This window comes from Protopterus annectens, chromosome 11.part0 (assembly GCF_019279795.1).
Source record: "Protopterus annectens isolate FY-2018-M chromosome 11.part0, PAN1.0, whole genome shotgun sequence".
Taxonomy (NCBI): Eukaryota; Metazoa; Chordata; order Ceratodontiformes; family Protopteridae; genus Protopterus; species Protopterus annectens.
Window position 1 is genome coordinate 295,765,901 of NC_056745.1, and position 19,174 is coordinate 295,785,074.

A 19,174-nucleotide genomic window follows, 5' to 3' on the forward strand; every position below is an offset into this window, starting at 1 on the left:
ATTCATTAATGATAATAATAGTTAAATACATTCCATGGTATAGAGTTGTGGATTGAATCACAATACACTACATACATAGTACCTTAGATTATTTTGCAGTAATAATTCAGACAGCTACAGTAGAGGTAGGTAAACCATCATAGGTTCATAGGTTCATAGGTTTATACTAGGCTATCTGCCCTAAGGCATTTATAAGCCTAGCCCAAAGTTTTGTGGCTTACACCACCCCTTATATGAAAAAATACTGTGCCCATTAGTTTGATGTGCCTCTGTCCAGCAGTGACACAGAGATGATTCCCGGGGTAAAGCTACGATCTCCCATCCACAGGTCAAGATTTCTCCTGAACAGAGCCAGCGAGGTGCTCTGCCTCACATGGACCGGGATTTTATTCCACAGCATAGGGAGTCTCTGAGTGATAAATCTATCCCTCCAGCATGTCCTATTTATATCCGTGCTAAGGTTTAAGTCACTTGCTCTAGTGGTTTTGGTGGATTTGGATTTTTTGAGGTGGAGCATGTCCATTAATTCCGGGTTGGACATGGCCTTGTATGTCAGGCACATGTCACCTCTGAGCAGACGGTATGCAACTGAATAGAGCTGGAGTTTCTTCAATCTGGCAGCATATGACAGATTTTGGAGTCCCTTTATCCTTTTGGTGAGGAACTACATGTCATTACACAATTGCATGGTAAACCATTTGTAACTGGGATAGTGATAGCACTAGTGGTTTTTGCATACAGATAGATATATTAAAGAATGTCATTGTCTGTCCTATTTACATAGGACTAGTATGCATCCGATACATGTTTTTAATAACATTGTCAAGGGCCAAATTATGTATTGTTCAAGATTAACTGACAGAGATAGTCATCTGCATGAGGACATCGAACATATTACATCTGATTTTGTTAACAGAGGTTATGACAGAAGTGAAGTCAATAATATATCTTGTGAAGTACATAAGATGAGGAAAACTAGGGCTAGGTTGTATTTTTCCTAGCCCAATACAGCCAGCCATATGGTGAATAGGACAATGAATAAGACACCTTTTATTTTCTCCTATACCAAGGATCATGCCATGATCAGGAATATTTTACAACAAAATTGGAATATACTATGTACAGACGATCAAATAGTTCAAATAGTGGGGGAAAGACCTTATATTTAGTTTAAAAATACTAAGAATCTGAACAGAAGGTTATGCTATCCTAAAAGTAAGACACATGAAATAAGATTTGGTATGTGTATGGGGACCACTAAATGTGGAAGCTGTAATTTCTGCACCTTTATACATGAAGTTATAGAGTTTAAGCACCCCAATACTAAAAAAGTATATTATTTTGACATCAATACTGACTGTAATAGTAAAAATCTTATATATTTAGCCCAGTGTATTATCTGTTCTTCCTTTAATATAGGAAGATGAATAGACGCCTCTGTGAACGAATTTGCGACCATATGTATTGTTATAGGCGATGGCATATGTAGAGTGCCTTAGCAAAGCACACTATTGAGAATGATGATAGTCATCAGTTTAGATTTCGAGTGTTAGAGTTAATATATGATGATGAGAGGTTGGGAGATATATCTAATAGAACCGAGACAAAGGAACTTACATGGATTGTTAGGCTTAGAGCCCATTTGGGTAAGGGGCTAAATGACCATATAGCTATTACAGCAAAACTGAGAAGTAGGAGACTTAGGAAATAATGTAGATTTTATTTGAGTTATTATGTATTTTTACAATGCTTTTTAATATATCTCGGGTCTATATTAGAACACCGAACATTGAAAAGTTCAAATATTCTAATATTGACCCATTTTCAGTGAATGCTGAAAATATTGAAGAAACAGAAAACCAAATTTTTTCCTAGGGAAAGAATTCGGTTGTCCATTTCGGTTGCTTTGGTATTTCAGTGCTGTGGTGGAAAGTTACGGGTCGGGTTCAGGTAAGTGTGTGATTGTATGGACATGAGAGTTCAGGCGGGTTAGGTGAGTTAGGGTTAGGGCACGGGTGAGGTGACTGTACGATAGTGATGGACCTTAGGGTTAGGGTTTGGGTTAAGGTAAGTGCATAGTTAGTGGTGTATGTATAGTTTAGTGTAGGGTTAGGTGCAAGAGTATAGGTGTAAGTGTGTGGATTGCTGTTTGTTTGGTGTGCTTGTGTTGTGTGTATGTGTTTTGGAACAGCAAAGTTTCTGTATGTTCGATGTTTTAAATTTTCGATTCATAGGGTTTGATATTAGAACACTCGAAATTTTGAATGTTCGGTGTTCTAATATAGATCTTATCTCTCTGGGTTATATTTTAAATGTGTAAGTACATCTTTAAATGTGTAAATGTATGATTGGTTAGTTTGAATTTAATTGAGTATAAAAGGAAATTACCTTATTTGATCAGTTAGGTCTGATGAAGCAAATTTATTTGTGAAAGCGCTTACCATTTGTACAATAAACCTGGTAGATTTTATACAAATTATGACCCCTGCTCTTCAGCTTGCTTGTTTGTTCGCAGTTTTACTTGCTCTGGTGAGTCTTCTGTTGTTTGGCTATATATATATATATGTATATATATATATATATGTGTATATATATATATATATATATATATATATATATGTGTATATATATATATATATATATATATATATATATATATATATATGTGTGTGTGTGTGTGTGTGTGTGTGTGTTTGTGTGTGCGTTCACCAGTTCACAGGACATCAAAGGCAGATGGAAGGAGTATATGTATATAAATATGCTGTTACTGAGATTCTGGACAATATATCCACAGGAATCTATAATAAACCAAGGTTTAGAAGCTAAAGAAAGAGGATGCAAGAAAAAAGTCCATAAAAGGGAATTACTGAAGAAAAGGTATAACCTAAAGTTGATTTCATTAAATGTTAAAAGTCTGAAGATGCTGCTAAGGTATTTAATTATTTTGAAATTGGCATGACTTTATTTCATGGACTTTGTGTTAAGAATCATTATACATTCTTAAAGGGAATTATTTGAGACAATGTGAGTTAAAAGATCAAATTACTATGGCCCCATAGTTTGGAGCACATCCCTGAAGTTGCAGTTTTTATACATATTCTAAATATATAGGATCTAGAGGAGATGATGGTGATTAGGCCAAAAATACTTGAAAAAGTTCAGTTTTACAAGTTAATATCAATTTATCCACTAACAACACTGAATAAATAAAAGAAAATATTTAAAGAAATTCATATACATATATTAGTGAATATGGATATAATTTGGAATGGGGATTTTAATTTAAATGTAAGTAAAATAGAAAAGAAGACTAGGAATTACATAAGATATTTAACAGAGATGTGTGATACTAGCTCTTTAGAAATAGGACAAGAAAGAAGGCAGATTAATTGCTACTGCATTCCAGGTTGGTCACATGTTTTTTCACAGCTATATAAGCCTCTGTTAAGGCTAGTACGTTAGCAAGGCGAAAGCGCTAAGATTTTATACTTTGTGAATAAACTTTGCTCAATTTATGGTCAAAGCAGTGTCGTACAGTTCATTCAGCTTTTTGCTCTGCTCTGCTTGTATATCTTCAGCATTTAACACTACAGCTGCCAATACCTGTTTGAGTTCACTGGAGGAGTAAAGGTGTGTTTTCTCTTTGTAAAAATTAAGTATCTGCTGGGATTCTCTGATCATTTAGCAATGCAGGTAGAAGTAAAGGTAACTGAGGAAACTGTTGGCAAGGAATAGGAATAAAAAGGTGAAATGGGAGTATATTGAGGTAGTATGTATTTCAGAAAGAAGCACTTTCTTTTTATGAGTTCATTAATATTGCCTGTCCAAACATTTTCCTTGTCAGTGTTACCCCTAAATACAGCTTGTCTGTCTCTTTTTGTTATGTTCATTCAGTTGTCCATCTTTTGTAGTGTAAGTGATAACAGATAAGATGCTACATAACCTTCAGTCAAAGTGTTGCCCCACTGTGATTAGATTTCTTTGGCTAACCCATGTTTAAGTTGTGAAGGTGAAACCTTTAGGAAGTGGTCAATTACCATTAGTTTGATTTGTGAAGAGGTGTTCTTACCAGTTTACCTTCATGTGTGTGTATTGCACAAGGGCAAACAGCAATTGTCCAAAAGGCTGTTTGCAAAGTTTGCAAACACCGAACGGAAAAAGGTTTGAATGTGCAATGAGCGAATGCACAGTGACATTCGCTCATTGCACATTCAACATTTTGGGGTGGATTGCACTTTAGTGGGGATCAGAAAATGGTCCCTTTCCCCACTGTAGTGCGATCTCGGAGTTCATATATTAAAGTAGGGGGGTGTGGAGTACAGCCCCCCACATGGGGGGGTGCAGGGGTGCTTGCCCCCCTGCTTCACACTTCATTCAATTTTTCTTTCGATATTTATGTTCGAAAATCAGCGAATCTGCTTTTCGATTTACTGATTTTCGAACATATTAAATTGTCACTGTTATGACTTTCTTGGTTACGATTTGCTCATATGTGCAATCGCACCACTGTGATTCGGTTTTGTAAAGGTAAACTGTTCTTACCTGGCCAAACTACCTGAAGGAGAGCAAACATTTGTAATCTCATAGGTTTTTCAGTCATGTAATCAAATTAAAGGTGGTGTTTGCACACAAATCAACCAAAAGCATAAACCAAGGTGCAAAAAGCAAAGGAAGGAATCCAGTTACCATCCGAGACCAACTGTATTGGAATCAACTTTATTTGGAACAAAATCTACGTACAGTTTAAAATATAAACGCGTTGAAATTTAACCACAGCGTTTTCGTCTTCTTACATAGACTTCCTCAGATAAGATGCCATACAATCAAGTCACTTATTTATATAGAAATAATTAAGTTGTAAATCAATCAACCAATAAAAAATAATAGTTCATTTACCATTTAAAAATTTAAAAACACACGCCCATGTATATATTTAGTAAATGGAGGAGAACCATCTTGATAGTACAATAAATATTTTTCTTACCATTGTAAACTAACTACCCAATTAAAAATGCAAAAAGATGTTTACTTGAAATCTTGAATGTTAAAACCATTAATATTAAATATTAAATAATTGAAAAAATATTGTATATATATGTTAAACATAAAACATCAATTAAAAATTCAGTTAAAAGGAATTTCCATTATACATAAGGTTTTAGGACAGTATCCATTGCCATCTAGTGGCCAATTTTAAAAATTACTTCAAAGTTTAGCTGCTCTTAGTTTTAGCAATGGCTTAATGGATACAAAATCATTCAGACCTGGTGTATAGTCTGCCTGTAATGTCACTTGCCACCACAATTCCCTGTATTCCAGGGTATCTTCCCATGGACCACCTCTAATGTTATGTTTAACATTTTCTAACACCAAGGATTGTTGGAATCTATACCGTAGGTTTTTGGACGATATAGTGATTTTTTGGACCGCGGGTATAGAAAGATTTGACAAATTCATGGCCTACCTAAATAATACAACAACATTTTTGAAGTTTACCTATAATATTTCTGAAAATAAACTTTTGTATTTGGATATAGAAATATATAAAACAGGGACACAATTTGAGAGTAAAATATATAGAAAATCTACTTTTTGCAACTCCTATCTGCACTATGATAGTTCCCACCCACCACATTGTAAGAAGAATATTGTCAAAGGACAATTCGTGAGGGGGAGTAGAATGACTAGTGCAGAAAATGATTTTTACAATGAATGTGAGCTACTTCAAAAGATGTTTTTGGAGAAGGGGTACCCACTTGATTTTATAGTGGGGGTAAGAGAAGAAGTAGTCATTGGAAGTCTAAATAAGTTCAAACCTATTAAGAATAATAGGGAAAGTGCAGCTTTGGAAAAACAAGTTGAGCAAAGTAAAAAATATGAGCAGGCCCTAGTTTTAGAATATAATGGGGTAAACAAATATGTAAAGCAGATTTTTTAAAAGAATGGGAAAGATTTGTTTCAATTACCGATTTAGAAAATCTTAAAGACATCCCCCAAAGGATTATTTACAAAAATTCTAAAAGTATCAAGAATATTTTGGAAGATAAAAAAGGGGGGGACATCGAAAACAAAGTAAAAGTGGGCACTTACAAGTGTGGCCGGTGCAAACAATGTAAATATATCCTTGGTGTGGAAAAATATTTTTTAGAGAGTAGAAGCAGATGGATAACCAGTGGTGAATATTATAATTGTGAAACCAAAGGTATTATTTATCTGGCCATTTGCAAAATATGTACCTCTTTTTATGTGGGCAAATCCGAAAGAAAGTTGAAAAAGAGGATTTATGAACACATTTATGAAATATCAATAGGCAAAGAAACTAATGCATTATTCAAACATACCAAGGAATGTAAAAGTGCTACCTTTGGTTTTTTGGTGTTAGAAAATGTTAAACATAACATTAGAGGTGGTCCATGGGAAGATACCCTGGAATACAGGGAATTGTGGTGGCAAGTGACATTACAGGCAGACTATACACCAGGTTTGAATGATTTTGTATCCATTAAGCCATTGCTAAAACTAAGAGCAGCTAAACTTTGTAGTAATTTTTAAAATTGGCCACTAGATGGCAATGGATACTGTCCTAAAACCTTATGTATAATGGAAATTCCTTTTAACTGAATTTTTAATTGATGTTTTATGTTTAACATATATATACAATATTTTTTCAATTATTCAATATTTAATATTAATGGTTTTAACATTCAAGACTTCAAGTAAACATCTTTTTGCATTTTTAATTGGGTAGTTAGTTTACAATGGTAAGAAAAATATTTATTGTACTGTCAAGATGATTCTCCTCCATTTACTAAATATATACATGGGCGTGTGTTTTTAAATTTTTAAATGGCAAATGAACTATTATTTTTTATTGGTTGATTGATTTACAACTTAATTATTTCTATATAGATAAGTGACTTGATTGTATGGCATTTTATCTGAGGAAGTCTATGTAAGAAGACGAAAACGCTGTGGTTAAATTTCAACGCGTTTATGTTTTAAACTGCACGTGGATCTTGTTCCAAATAAAGTTGATTCCAATACAGTTGGTCTCGGATGGTAACTGGATTCCTTCCTTTGCTTTTTGCACCTTGGTTTATTCTTTTCAGTCATGTAAACCAAGTTGTAAAAGCCCTGTGCCTGAATGGATTTTATAACACCAGCGTAAGCTAGGATATCCTTAGTTTCTTATCATCATTTGTGGTTGTAGGTTATAGGTCAAGGTCAGTCTTTTATGTTTCCTTGCTTAGAAAGTGCAATATCTCATGCCTATTCTCTGAATAGCTAAGATTCATGTTCCATTATTTTGTCAAGCTTAGGCAGAAGTGCCCCCACAGTACCACACTAATGGTTTGTGTTCCAGTCTTTCTCAAGCCTTCTGGACTGATACTTCTTCCTCCAGCCAAAACTGGGGCTATTTGTTTGCAGAGATTTGCTTCTGCCTTTTTGCATTTGTAAACTAATTTCTTTTTAGACCCTGAATGCATTTATTCATCTAATTCTTGTTGTTTTTTTTTTTTTGTTGTGCAGCCTTATTTTGTTGGAAACTCAGCTATAGAGCTTCAGTACTTTGAAAAAGGGGTTCTACTCTATTTTCTACATTCCCAGTCACTTATCTTGCTGCATCTAAGTAGACCTAAACAAATATCACAAGTGATTCAGTGTTCTCTGTCTCTTTACATAAAAGTTGTTTGCAGGTTCTGCCTTTAAGAAAAAAATATTCTGGGGTACAGTTTATGTGACAGTTCAGAATTTCCCCAGCATCTCCACCATTTAAGTTAAGCACCTAAACCTAGAATCCAAAATATTTAATGTGTGAGTGCATCACACACCAGATACCCACTTATTCCATATAACTATTTACAGAACTCTATAAATGCAATTGGGTTTTAGACATGCTAGGCTAATACATCTTTGTACTGTGTGCATTGGAAAGGTGTGCTGAGAGTAGTATTGACTCTGCCTTCTTTTACAAATGTTTTAGAGCAAGATATTCTTGGAATAAAGCTATGGGCAGGAAGAAAGTTAAAAATAAATATCAAGGAACTAGTTACAGATGCATATACATTAAAATACTCTGATATAAGTCAATTGTGTTCTAAATAAAGGCCAGTAATAACAGTATAGGAGCAGTGGTCTTACTTGAAAGCAGAAAATATGTCCAGTGGTCAAAAACATTTATAGATGCGCAAAAATATATGTTCAGACAGAAAAGGAACTGTTAACAGTAGGGTATAGATATGAAAAGTACTATTAATATGCTCCTGGCAAAGAAGTTTGCATGGAAATAAAACACAAGCCCTTAGAAAACACACTTGGAAGAATCTCTGAATGAGGACCATTTCAGAATGCAGGTAGTGTTACTTAATATACAAACGTATAATCAGTAGATGAAATTCAGACCAGCTTGCAATGTCTGACCATGGTCTGCAGTCCAAAAGTAATGAATTCAGAAGAATTTTAGAAGAGTGGGAATTCAGACATGAAATGTCCTGTCTACACTATATGCAGTCTAATGGGTTAAGTAAATACTGTGGTGTAAACAAAAAACAATCTTACTTGCAAAAAGCTGTGGCTGTAATCTTGCAGTTTTGAAATGTAGGCATGCTCTGTTCAAGGACTTTGCATCTTAGCATTTCCACATTTGGACAACAGAGTATAAATATAAAATCCTTAGAAAGTCTGTTGACTGAAGCTCAGGTAATTAGTCAAACAGCTGAACCAAGATATTGTATTACTCATGAGGAAGATGTAAAGCTCTAGAGGATGAATCACAGAAGTTTTTTATAAGACAAAATACATTGAAATACAAGGAACAAGAGTAATTAACATTTCTCATCTGGTATTGCAACAGAAAAATAGAAACTGTAGGAACTATGGTAGTTAAACGTTGTGGACAGATCCTGAATTTGCACTTCCAAAAAAAGTTGTGGTGCAGTAAGAAATGCCCCCAAAGAAAGATCATACATCCAGAGAAAATAATCCTACCAAAGACTGTACATTTGGGGAACAATTAAAGAAACTGAACAGGTATATGGAAAGTTCAAGAGCTCACCGTGCTACTAAAGACTGAAAAGTTGTATTATGTGTACAAATTGTATTTTTTATGGAACACAATATATGCTATCACACATAGCTTATATAAAGTATTATCTATATGTATCTAAATGATGAGGCAGTTAGTATATGGAGTTTTCTGTTTCAAATTTTAACGCTAGCTACAGGGAACTGAGTGTTAAGCATTATACATCCTTCTGAAAAAGCTGACCGAATAAAGACCTCAGTGAAGCTAGCATACACCCACAGTGTCTATGCTGTAAACTCAGTTTTCTGAACAAATACATGTTAGCAGGCTAAGCAAAACAAAACAAAATACAAAATAGTAATTCCCACTAATATATTATATACCTCATTACCTGAAGACCCAACAGCTAAGTTTAATGTCTGTTGGTTAAGGTTTGCTGTAATATCTGATTTGTTGCTTTGTATTCATTTCATGTGTTTTGCTGTGGTAAGGAAATAAATTCAGACAGTTTGAAGGGAGAAAGATCAGTGCTTCTTAGGTCAGAGAGCATTTTTGCAGGACAAACACTGAGTAGCAATACAATTCCAAATAAAACAATTCCTTTTAATGAAAGAATGCATCCTTTAGGCATTATTTCCTGCATCTTTCTGCAGAAATGAAGAAGGGCATAATGTTTGAAATGTATCTTCTGTTATCGTACAGCATTAGAAAAAGAGCAATGAAATAGCAGAATATGAATGCATTACTTTTACATCACCCACTCCTTTAAACCAAATTTGGCATATTGTCTCAATTTTTTTTTAATCTGAAAACAACAGCTCTGTTGAGAAACGGTAACATTATGTTACTAGGTAAAAGAGCAGGAAAATGCAGGCAGGACAGCAACTGGGTGCTTGACAGGGTGAAGCAAAAGGAAACAAGTTAAATGTTCACTTAGCTTCACTTTTACAGATCCATAGTAGATTTGTGAAGAGTAGCTTTTATGTTTAAAAAACATCATTATACAACGACCCCCCATTAATATTCAAAAACGTTCACGCTGATTGGTCAGCGTGCACATTGTAAATCAGTTATAGTAATGGAAAAAGGTCTGGTCGCCCGGACTTTTTCCATTACTATAACTCTTTTTTAAGCAACAGAGAATGCAAGATCTCCGTTGCTTCATGCTGTCTCGCTATGTTAAACGAGTTTAACATAGCGAGACAGCTTTAAAAAAGCAACGGAGATTCTCCTTCACTTTTTTTAAAGCTGTCTCGCTATGTTAAACCCATTTAACATAGCAAAACAGTTTGTAAAAAGCAACGGAGATCTTGCTTTCTCCATTGCTTTTTGAAAACTGTCTTGCTATGTTAATTGGGTTTAACATAGCGAAACAGCTTTAAAAAAGCAACAGAGAATCTACGTTGCTTTTTTAAAGCTGTCTCGCTATGTTAAACCCATTTAACATAGCGAAACAGTAAAAAGCAATGGAGATCTTGCTTTCTCCATTGCTTTTGCCCACAGCTCTGATGTACTGCATAGGCATACGCATGTGCAGTACATCAGAACTGCTGCCGAATACCAGACAGCTGCGGAAGGGCAGCAAGGAGGCATTATACAATGCCATAAGAAAACTAATTATTTTTTTTCTTAAATAATGTCATTGTATAATAGCAACAACCCACTTCTGGGTGTGGGTAATGCTGGATTTACCCACGGTTGGCTTTGTTTGGCCACTCGGGCTTCGCCCTCATGACCAAACCACACCAATTGTGGGTAAATCCAGCATTACCCACACCCAGGCATGGGTTATTGCTATAATAATCGGTGGCTCTCACTTTCTTTATTATTCTATTGTTTCCCTTTGTAAAGCCCAGCTCACATTCATTTTGTGCTTTGTCTGCTTATTGGTTAATATTGATTAGCTCTAAGACTTAAATCCCCATTTCCTGGTACCTGAAATTTGAAGATGTTTACATGATAGTGCTTGTTATTTTTAAGCAGGAACTCTAAGATTCGATCCTGGAGTGTATTTCCTGTTTATCAGTTTGACACAATGACATGCTACTAGAGTACTCCCATACAGTCAGGAAACTGTTCCCCTTTTTTAAATTCATACAGAAATGTATTTATTAGGCAGTACATCACCATTTATTGTTCTAGGTCCATGAGTCATAGGCACAGTCTCTTGCCTTTGAAAGGAAAGATAAAAAGGTACTGCAGACACAAAACAGTATGATACAGAATAATACCACATATGAGACTGTATTATGTGTTATGATTTAACTGCAGCACACTGATCTACCTGTACCCCTACATCACCTGCTTTGATCCACCTCTCAAATTATATACCCACTTCAGACAAACACTCAAACCTTTAGTCCCCACAAAAACAATTATTTGGGATGTAATATTAAGTATTTATACAGCTTGTACATTCTTAATGAACAATAATTTATCATTTTAGTAGTTGACAGACTGTCTTGCACATGTATATTATATGAGATTAGCTAGTGAGTTTTAGTGAGTAGTGTTTCACAAAATAAAATGTGTTTCACTTTATGGCATTCTTTTATGAATATTATAGGTCATCTTTACATTTTTAATGCTTACAGACTGACAAGAAAAGACAATAATTTAGCTAGTATAGGTGCAGCAAAATAACAGCAGTCAAACGCCTGTAATAATATACAGCAAGTAGAATGGCAATGCAGTTAATGTAATACACTGAAATGTAATAGAAAAGGCTTGCACAGTAACTGGCACTTGCAATATTATTTGCACTATATTGCTTGAATTTCCATAAATTAGTTCTGCAGAAGAAGTAAACAGTGATTGCAATTTTTCTTTACAGATTATTGCTATGAAAGATGGCACCATATTGCGTGAAGGAACACTAAAAGATATTCAGAACAATGACACTGAATTATATGAACACTGGAAAACACTTATGAACCGCCAGGATCAGGAACTGGAAAAGGTATGTTCGACCAGTGGCATCTGCAATTTGCAAGATCTGCAATAACCTGATAAAAGTATATGGTAGCTCTACATTACATAATGCAAACACTAAGTAAATATGCACTGGGGACATCAATGATTACAGATTACAGTTTTGTTTTAATTTCAAAATGTGCTGGCTTTTCCTTGTTTCAGTGTGATTTTTATAGGATCATAGGAAGTTACTAAGCAAATGGCCCTAGGGCTCTTACAACCCTAGTCAACTTCTGCCCCTTGTTTCCATGATCAACACCTATTGCCCCTGTCCAAGAGAAACACAGATGGAACCCCTGGGGTGGATTTACAGTTATCCATCCAATCATCCAGATTGTGCTTGAAGAAGTCCAAAGAGATGCTCTGCTTGCCATGAATTGGGAATCTGTTGCACAGGTGCAGTAACCTCTGAGAGACAAATCTGTCCCTCCAACAAATTCTATTAATGCCACATACTAGTTTAAGGTCTTTAGAGGAAGTTACCCATGAGCCATTGGACTTACGGATATGCAGCATTTCCAATAAAGCAGAGTCAGAGATTGCCTTATACTTAAGGTAGAGACTGACTCTGAGAAGTCTGTATGAAACAGTAAAGTGACAGTGATTTTAGCCGATTCACATAGGACAGATGCTGAATACCTTGAATTCTCCTTGTGAGGAACTTTTGTGATCTCTACAATTGCTGCAGGTGCCTGGAAAGATACATACCAGAAGGGCGCTGTACATAATTATTGGCCTGATGAGGGAAGAGTACACAGAGGTTATAACTTCTTTTTTTCTGGAAACAATGACCTTACTTATGAGATGAACACTATAGAATGCCCTTCTTACCACCGTGGAGACATGGTGATCAAAGGTAAGGTTGCTGTCAACCTGTGTGTCCAGGTCTGTCACCACTGAGTGCATGCTTAGGGTGTTTCTGTTGGTGTGGTAGTTAGCAGGAACATCACTCTTACTGAATGGGATGATAATACATTTTTTTTGCATTGAGTTTAAGGCCATGACTTTGGCACCAGTCATTTGTTTAAGACCCTCTTGTAGGTTATTGACATCATTTGGAGATTCTATGACCGCTCTCAGTTTGCAGTCATCAGCAAACCTTATCAGCCACAGACCTTTAGTTTTTGCTTATACTTTGGAGAAATAGATTCCGAACAGTAGAGGCCCCAGGACTGATCCCTGTGGAACAACACTGGTTATGGGTCTGCTGTCATAGGTGGATTCCCTTATTTTGACTGTATGGGTTCTATCGGTGAGTCAGTTAGCGACCCACCTAGTGATTTGAGGGTTGATACCTGGCTGGCTGTGTTTGTTAATAATGCCTGAGTGGGGGGAATAGTGTCAAAAGCTGTGTCCAAGCCAAGGTAGGCTGTATCCACAGTTTCCCCTAGTCCAGTTCTCTGACTATCTCGAAGAAGTCTACTAGTTTTAATGGGCATGATCTCCCTTTAACAAATCCAAACTGAGTAGGGTCAGCTATTTGGAGATTACCTGTATCTTTGTTGATAAGGTCCATGATGATTCACTGCATTGCCTTGCAGATAAGGCTAGTGAGAATAATAGGTCTATAGTTCTTAGGGTCAGTGAAGCACCACCTTTGTGCAAGGGGATAACGGTGGCCATTTTCCATTCAGCTGGGATGAAGCTGGTGCTTAGACTATGATTGAAAAGAGTACCCAGTGGTGCTGCTAATTCTTGTTGGGGCCCATGTAGGATGCAGCCTGGGATGTTATCAGGTCCCATAGATGCTGTGTTTTTGGCCATAGAGAGGGCATTTATGACCTGCTGTCTAGAGATATAAGGTGGGGGTCAGGTGGAAGGAGTGTCATGGAGTATGAGGTATGTGCAGTGGGACAGGAAGTGAAGTTTTCAATTAATCTGTCAGATGACAGGTTTGCTATGTCTGCAGGCTCAGTGTATGTGGTATCATTAACTACCAATTCGATGAAAATCTGGGTCTTACTTTAAAAACGCCTCATAGTAGAACACTAATTTGGATTTGTAGTTTGCTTTGGAAGGCTTTCACAGGAAGTCTTATTTGCTTGTTAAATCTGAGGAGGGGGTGTTTCCAGTTTAGGGCATGCTCCCTCTTACTTTTGGACAACAATTTCTTCCTTTTATTGTAAAACCAGTTAATGGCAATTGTCCACCAGGCAGGTTTGCTCTTCCTTGAAGAGCTTGTTTTGGTTCTATCAGGTATGGCTGTGGCAATGCAATTGTGCAGGTGTTTGTAAAAAGCATTAGTGTAGGACTCAGCATAGTTGCCAGTTCTATCTCAGTGGAGAGGTGCAGTGAAGCTATTTGTACCATCCCTTACAAGGATATATTCTGCTCTGGAAAAGTTTTTACTTTAGTTGCTGCTGGGGGGGGTGGGGGATCCCATGTGAGTTACTTAGAATGAGACTGATTTGTGGTCATATCTGGCAAGGAAAGACCTCACAGTGCTGGTACTACAGTCCCCTATATCGGTAAACAACAGATCCAAGATGTTGTTAACCCTAGTTGGGGTGTCCACCAGCTGGTCCTGAATGTTGGAGTTAATGAACTCAAGGAACCTTTAGCAAGTGTGTTTGAGTGTGACATTGTGGCGAGGGTACGGATTTGCTGCCTATCTACTAACATGTCTGTGTGATTTTTCCATGTACTTTGGTTTCTTTTCAAAAACTTGATTAGCTATACTAAATTATCCATATATTTATATGTTGGAAGCAGAATTTGTATTTAAGCTAAGCAGCACATGACAAAATGTAACCCATGCGAGATGCTAATTGTCTATGAATGCTGCTCCAAGACTCTTTTGCATTTTTTACTTCACACTTTGCATACTTGCATTGATTCTTGTCTTTTGCTGTTGTTTTATTACAATTATATATTTAAATTTGTTGTTGTGTTTTAAATTTGGTCCTCCTCCTTGGAAAAAAAAGAACCCTTGTTAGGGCCAGTTAGTTAAGATTTGTGTTTCATTCTTTGATTGCAGTAGGTTTACATGTATCTGAATCATAGGAAGAGTAGACAAGTAACATTTTATTTAAGGAAAGCAGAACAGGACAAGATTTAATGTGAGTGATCTGCTAGTGTTAGACCAGAGCTCGGTGACTATTTTAAATTTCTTTATTTATAGTTTGAATACTTGCTTTGTTTCTTGTCTTCTGCTTGTTATATTATAGTTATCTTTGCATTTGTATTTACTCGGTTAGAGATAACAACGTTTTTTGCTACTTTCCATGACTGAAAATAAATTTAATCTGTTGGAATTTTGGCAGAAGCTGAGAAATAGCATTTATACAGGACAAGATTTAATTTGTGGTAACTGCTCATGCTCTGTTATTGCTGCTCTGTGGCCATCTTGTGTTCTTCCTAACCAACCTACCACATTGCTGCTGTTATTAGACTCAGAAATTCTTGAGTTGTCCAGTCTCTCGTAAGTTTAACTTTAAAAGCTTCTTCCAGTCTTATTACATCTGTTCATAGAGTTGAAGACTAGAAGATGATATGGGAAAGGCCTTTCCCTTTACTGATTAATCTTGACGTACTCTCTTTTTCATGTATTACGATCCATTAGGTGCACACTGCAGTACCTACAGTATAAGTCCATTATCCAGCTTGCTTTTAAAATTTCGAACCTAGTTCTTAATACTGCCTTACAAAAAGAATGGAAAAGGCCTGGATAGTAAATATGACATATAAATTCAAAAAGGAAGCTGAACTGAGGGCTGTTGCACATGCTTGCATCATATACTGCGTAAATACATTCAACTGCACTCTATAATGATACACGATTAAAACCAGAAAATTAATTAAAGCTGTTAGAACATCTTGGGCCTGACTAAAAGGGGGGGGGGGGTGAGTGGTATCTAAGACCTGCTACTGTGTTTTTTTCTGCTGTGATTGTATTTCTGTTTCTGGTGACAGAAGGAAGATTTGCTAACTCTTCCCAGGCTTATTCTGTGGTTGGGCACTAATGATAGTTTTTAATTAATTGACTGCCTTCAGTTTTAGTGGGCTTCTTTGAGTGCATTTAAGGAGAACAGTTTTGTGGCTTTGGCAGTCTATACCACTGGGCTGCATCTATGTGTAATGCTGCAATAGTTAAAGAGAGAAAACTCAGGCAAGTTCTTTGAACACCTGGAATCAAACTAAAAGTGGTCTTTCTTTACAGGCAAATATTTATATGGGACTTACTGCTGTGTTTTTTTTACTGTGACTATTGTGTTGCTGCTTTTATTGAGAAGAGGACCTCTTGTTACCGTTTTCCTGACTTATTCTGTGGTTGGCCAACACCAACAACTTTAACTGTCTTGACTGTCTGCCTCCATCTTGAGTGCAGTAAAAAGCAAACCATTTGCACGGCTTGGTGTTCTGTACTGCAAGGTTGTGTTTAACTGTGCTTAGTAAAGCTGCATATGTTGAAAGGTTTAAAAATACAAGCGTGTGATTGGGACCTGCTACTGTATGTTTAACATGGTGATTATTGCATTGCTACTTCTGGTGACAGGCAGTTCCTAACTTTCCTAGCTTATTCTTTAGCCGGCCTTTACCAGCACTGAACAATGGATTGGCTGTCACCCGTATCTGGAAATTTTTGAATGTGCCTTTGAGGAGAAAAGTCATGAGGTTTGGCACTCTATACTGCTTGGCTGTGTTTAGCTGCATTCTGTAGTGTTATGCATATTGAAAAAAGAAACCAGTTAAGCTCTTGGAACATCTGGGACCTGGCCAGCTGCACTGTGGACAGCAGTGCGACACCCTTATAAGAGTTTAGTTTCCAATATAGTTAAATCAAATCTCAATTAATCAATCCCTTTAACTCAACAAAGTAAGATAAGCACTCTCTGCTTTTTAGTTACTCAGGAAAATATGTAGATTACAGCTTACTTTGTATCTATGCCAGTAAGGTCAAGTCCATTTCCTTTTTCACACTGTGTCTTGTTGTAGCTTAAGCTTGAATTTGTTTTTTGCTAATTAGTATTCTGTTAGTGCTAAAACCAATATAATCTTGTTGTGGGCTCCCTGACATTCTGTTAGTGTCAAAACTAGTATAATCCACACCCTCAGTGGAGAAATTGTATTTCTTGCTAATACCATATTACTGAATTATTTTGCATTACTTTTGTACCAATACTTGTGTATTTTATGTAATTACTTTGTAACACCATTTGTATTGCTACTAAACTGCTTCAACTGCACTTATTTTGCAGAACTTGTCATATTGACTACATCCCCTGATATTTGACTATTTTTTTTCCAATATTTGTATTCAGGATAAAATAAAAGAATAAACACTGTTGAATACAGTGATTATACTGAACAAACAACTTTTAACAACAATAAAACTAAATCAACTATTTACATTATTTACAGAGGCCTGAAAAATGTTTGATTATTACAAATATTTTAAGAAAACACTTTCAGTGAAGCAAACAAATAATGATTAAACAGGGTTAAAAATCAGTTTGAAAAGTCTCATTTAGGTCTGAAACCTTTGTCCATAATTTGTTAGTAAAACTCCTCTGATATATATAAGTTTTTTAGTTTTGACTTCCTTGTTAATGGTTTCTTCTAGTAAGGAGAGAAATTCACCAAAACTTGGAGAGGTGGTACCAATTCCTTGTAATACATTTCCTGGCTGCTGCTACTGTTGTTGTTGTTTGTCTTTCGGCTTTTCTCGGTAAGGGGTCGCCACAGTGGAACTCCGGTCCACTAATGATTGGCAGCAGATTTTTACAAAACGCCGAGGCGCCAGCTCGACACTCAACCTTCAACGAAGGCACGCCCATTTACGCACGCATGTCTTTTGAATGCTACTCAACCGTGTGGAAAACATGCAGACTCCACACAGAAAGCACTCCCAAGCCCAGCCGAGAATCGAACGGGAGGACCTCTTGCTGTGAGGTAACAACACTACCGCCGTACCATCGTGGCTGTATCTCCTGGCTGCTGCTAATATTGCCCATAATAAGTACAAATTTGATTTATTCAAAGAAAAGGTTTCATCAACATAAAGAAAAATTAAAGTTTTAGTTAATGTGAAGTTATCTGAAAATAAAGCTGAAAGAAAATCATTAACATCTCTCCAAAAATTCCTTAGTTATAGCAATCATAGAAAATATGGAACCAATCTGCATTACACGATGATAGACATCTCCAGCAAATTATGTTATTTGATTTTTTGACTTAAGCAATTTTGTCAGGAGTTAAAATGTTTTGTGTAAAAACTTCCAAGTAAATACACTCCAGTATTGGCTCCAAGAAGTAAGTTTTACTGAAGATAGAATTTTAAGTTTTGATGTCTGGGAGAGATTATGTGGTAGGCCTTTAGTCACTGTGTTCCATTACTTAGTTGTTCAAATGGAAGTGTAATTTAACAAAATGCTGTATAATTCAGATACTAAATTGTCATACTGTTGGTCATTTAATAATTAAATATTAAAATTAAGCTTTGATTTCGCTACTGCTCTTTATCAATTATTGGAGACCCACTGCACACCTTTGCTATTTCTATAGCTAGTTACATTGCTTCTTATTTACTGCTGTTGCACCAGTAATTACTCCATTTAAACTGCTATACTGTGTCTAAGTACAAGCCATGAGTATCAGTGATACAATAATGGTTATTACTTCTTCTGTAGAACTTTTTTTCTACTTTTAATTTATTTATTAGACTGAAAGCTGACACTTTCTTACTTATGCCACATTTATAAAATGTTTTTAAAGTTTTCAATGTGATTTACTGTAGAGGATGATGCAGCTTTCTGTATAGCTTTAGAAGAATAACTCTCATTTTCTGGTAGGCATATTTGTTGTAGTATATTAGGTAACAATTTACAATTTAATTTTAATACTAGAGCTTATAACTGTTTTGTCATGATTGATAATATTTAACATGCTTCCTATTATTTAGTAGTCTCCTTCCATAGATGATACTTTTGCTATTGGAATTTGGCACTGGTCTTTTATTCAGCAGAGTACATCTCCTCACACTACTGATTAATTGGTCAGTACAGTATCACACTTTGCACTCAGTTATTAGGACAACTCGCCCATGCTTACTGATAATCCAGTATTGTTATCCATCAGTTCACAAACTAAAAGAAACACAGCTACTTACTGAAAATGGAGGCTAATTTATCACCTCAGTCCTCATTCAGTAAGAAGGACAATTACACTGAACAGCAC

General features: G+C 36.0%; 1 protein-coding gene across 9 annotated transcripts in view; it reads left to right on the top strand.

Moving 5' to 3' along the window:
• Positions 1 to 19,174, top strand: part of ABCC9 (ATP binding cassette subfamily C member 9) — a 1,652,866-nt gene that overhangs the window by 931,284 nt on the left and 702,408 nt on the right. For all 9 annotated transcript variants that reach the window (XM_044087794.1, XM_044087796.1, XM_044087793.1 and 6 more), the window contains one exon: positions 11,859 to 11,984. In XM_044087794.1, coding sequence (XP_043943729.1) covers positions 11,859 to 11,984 — 126 coding nt within the window. The remainder of the gene's footprint in view (positions 1 to 11,858; positions 11,985 to 19,174) is intronic.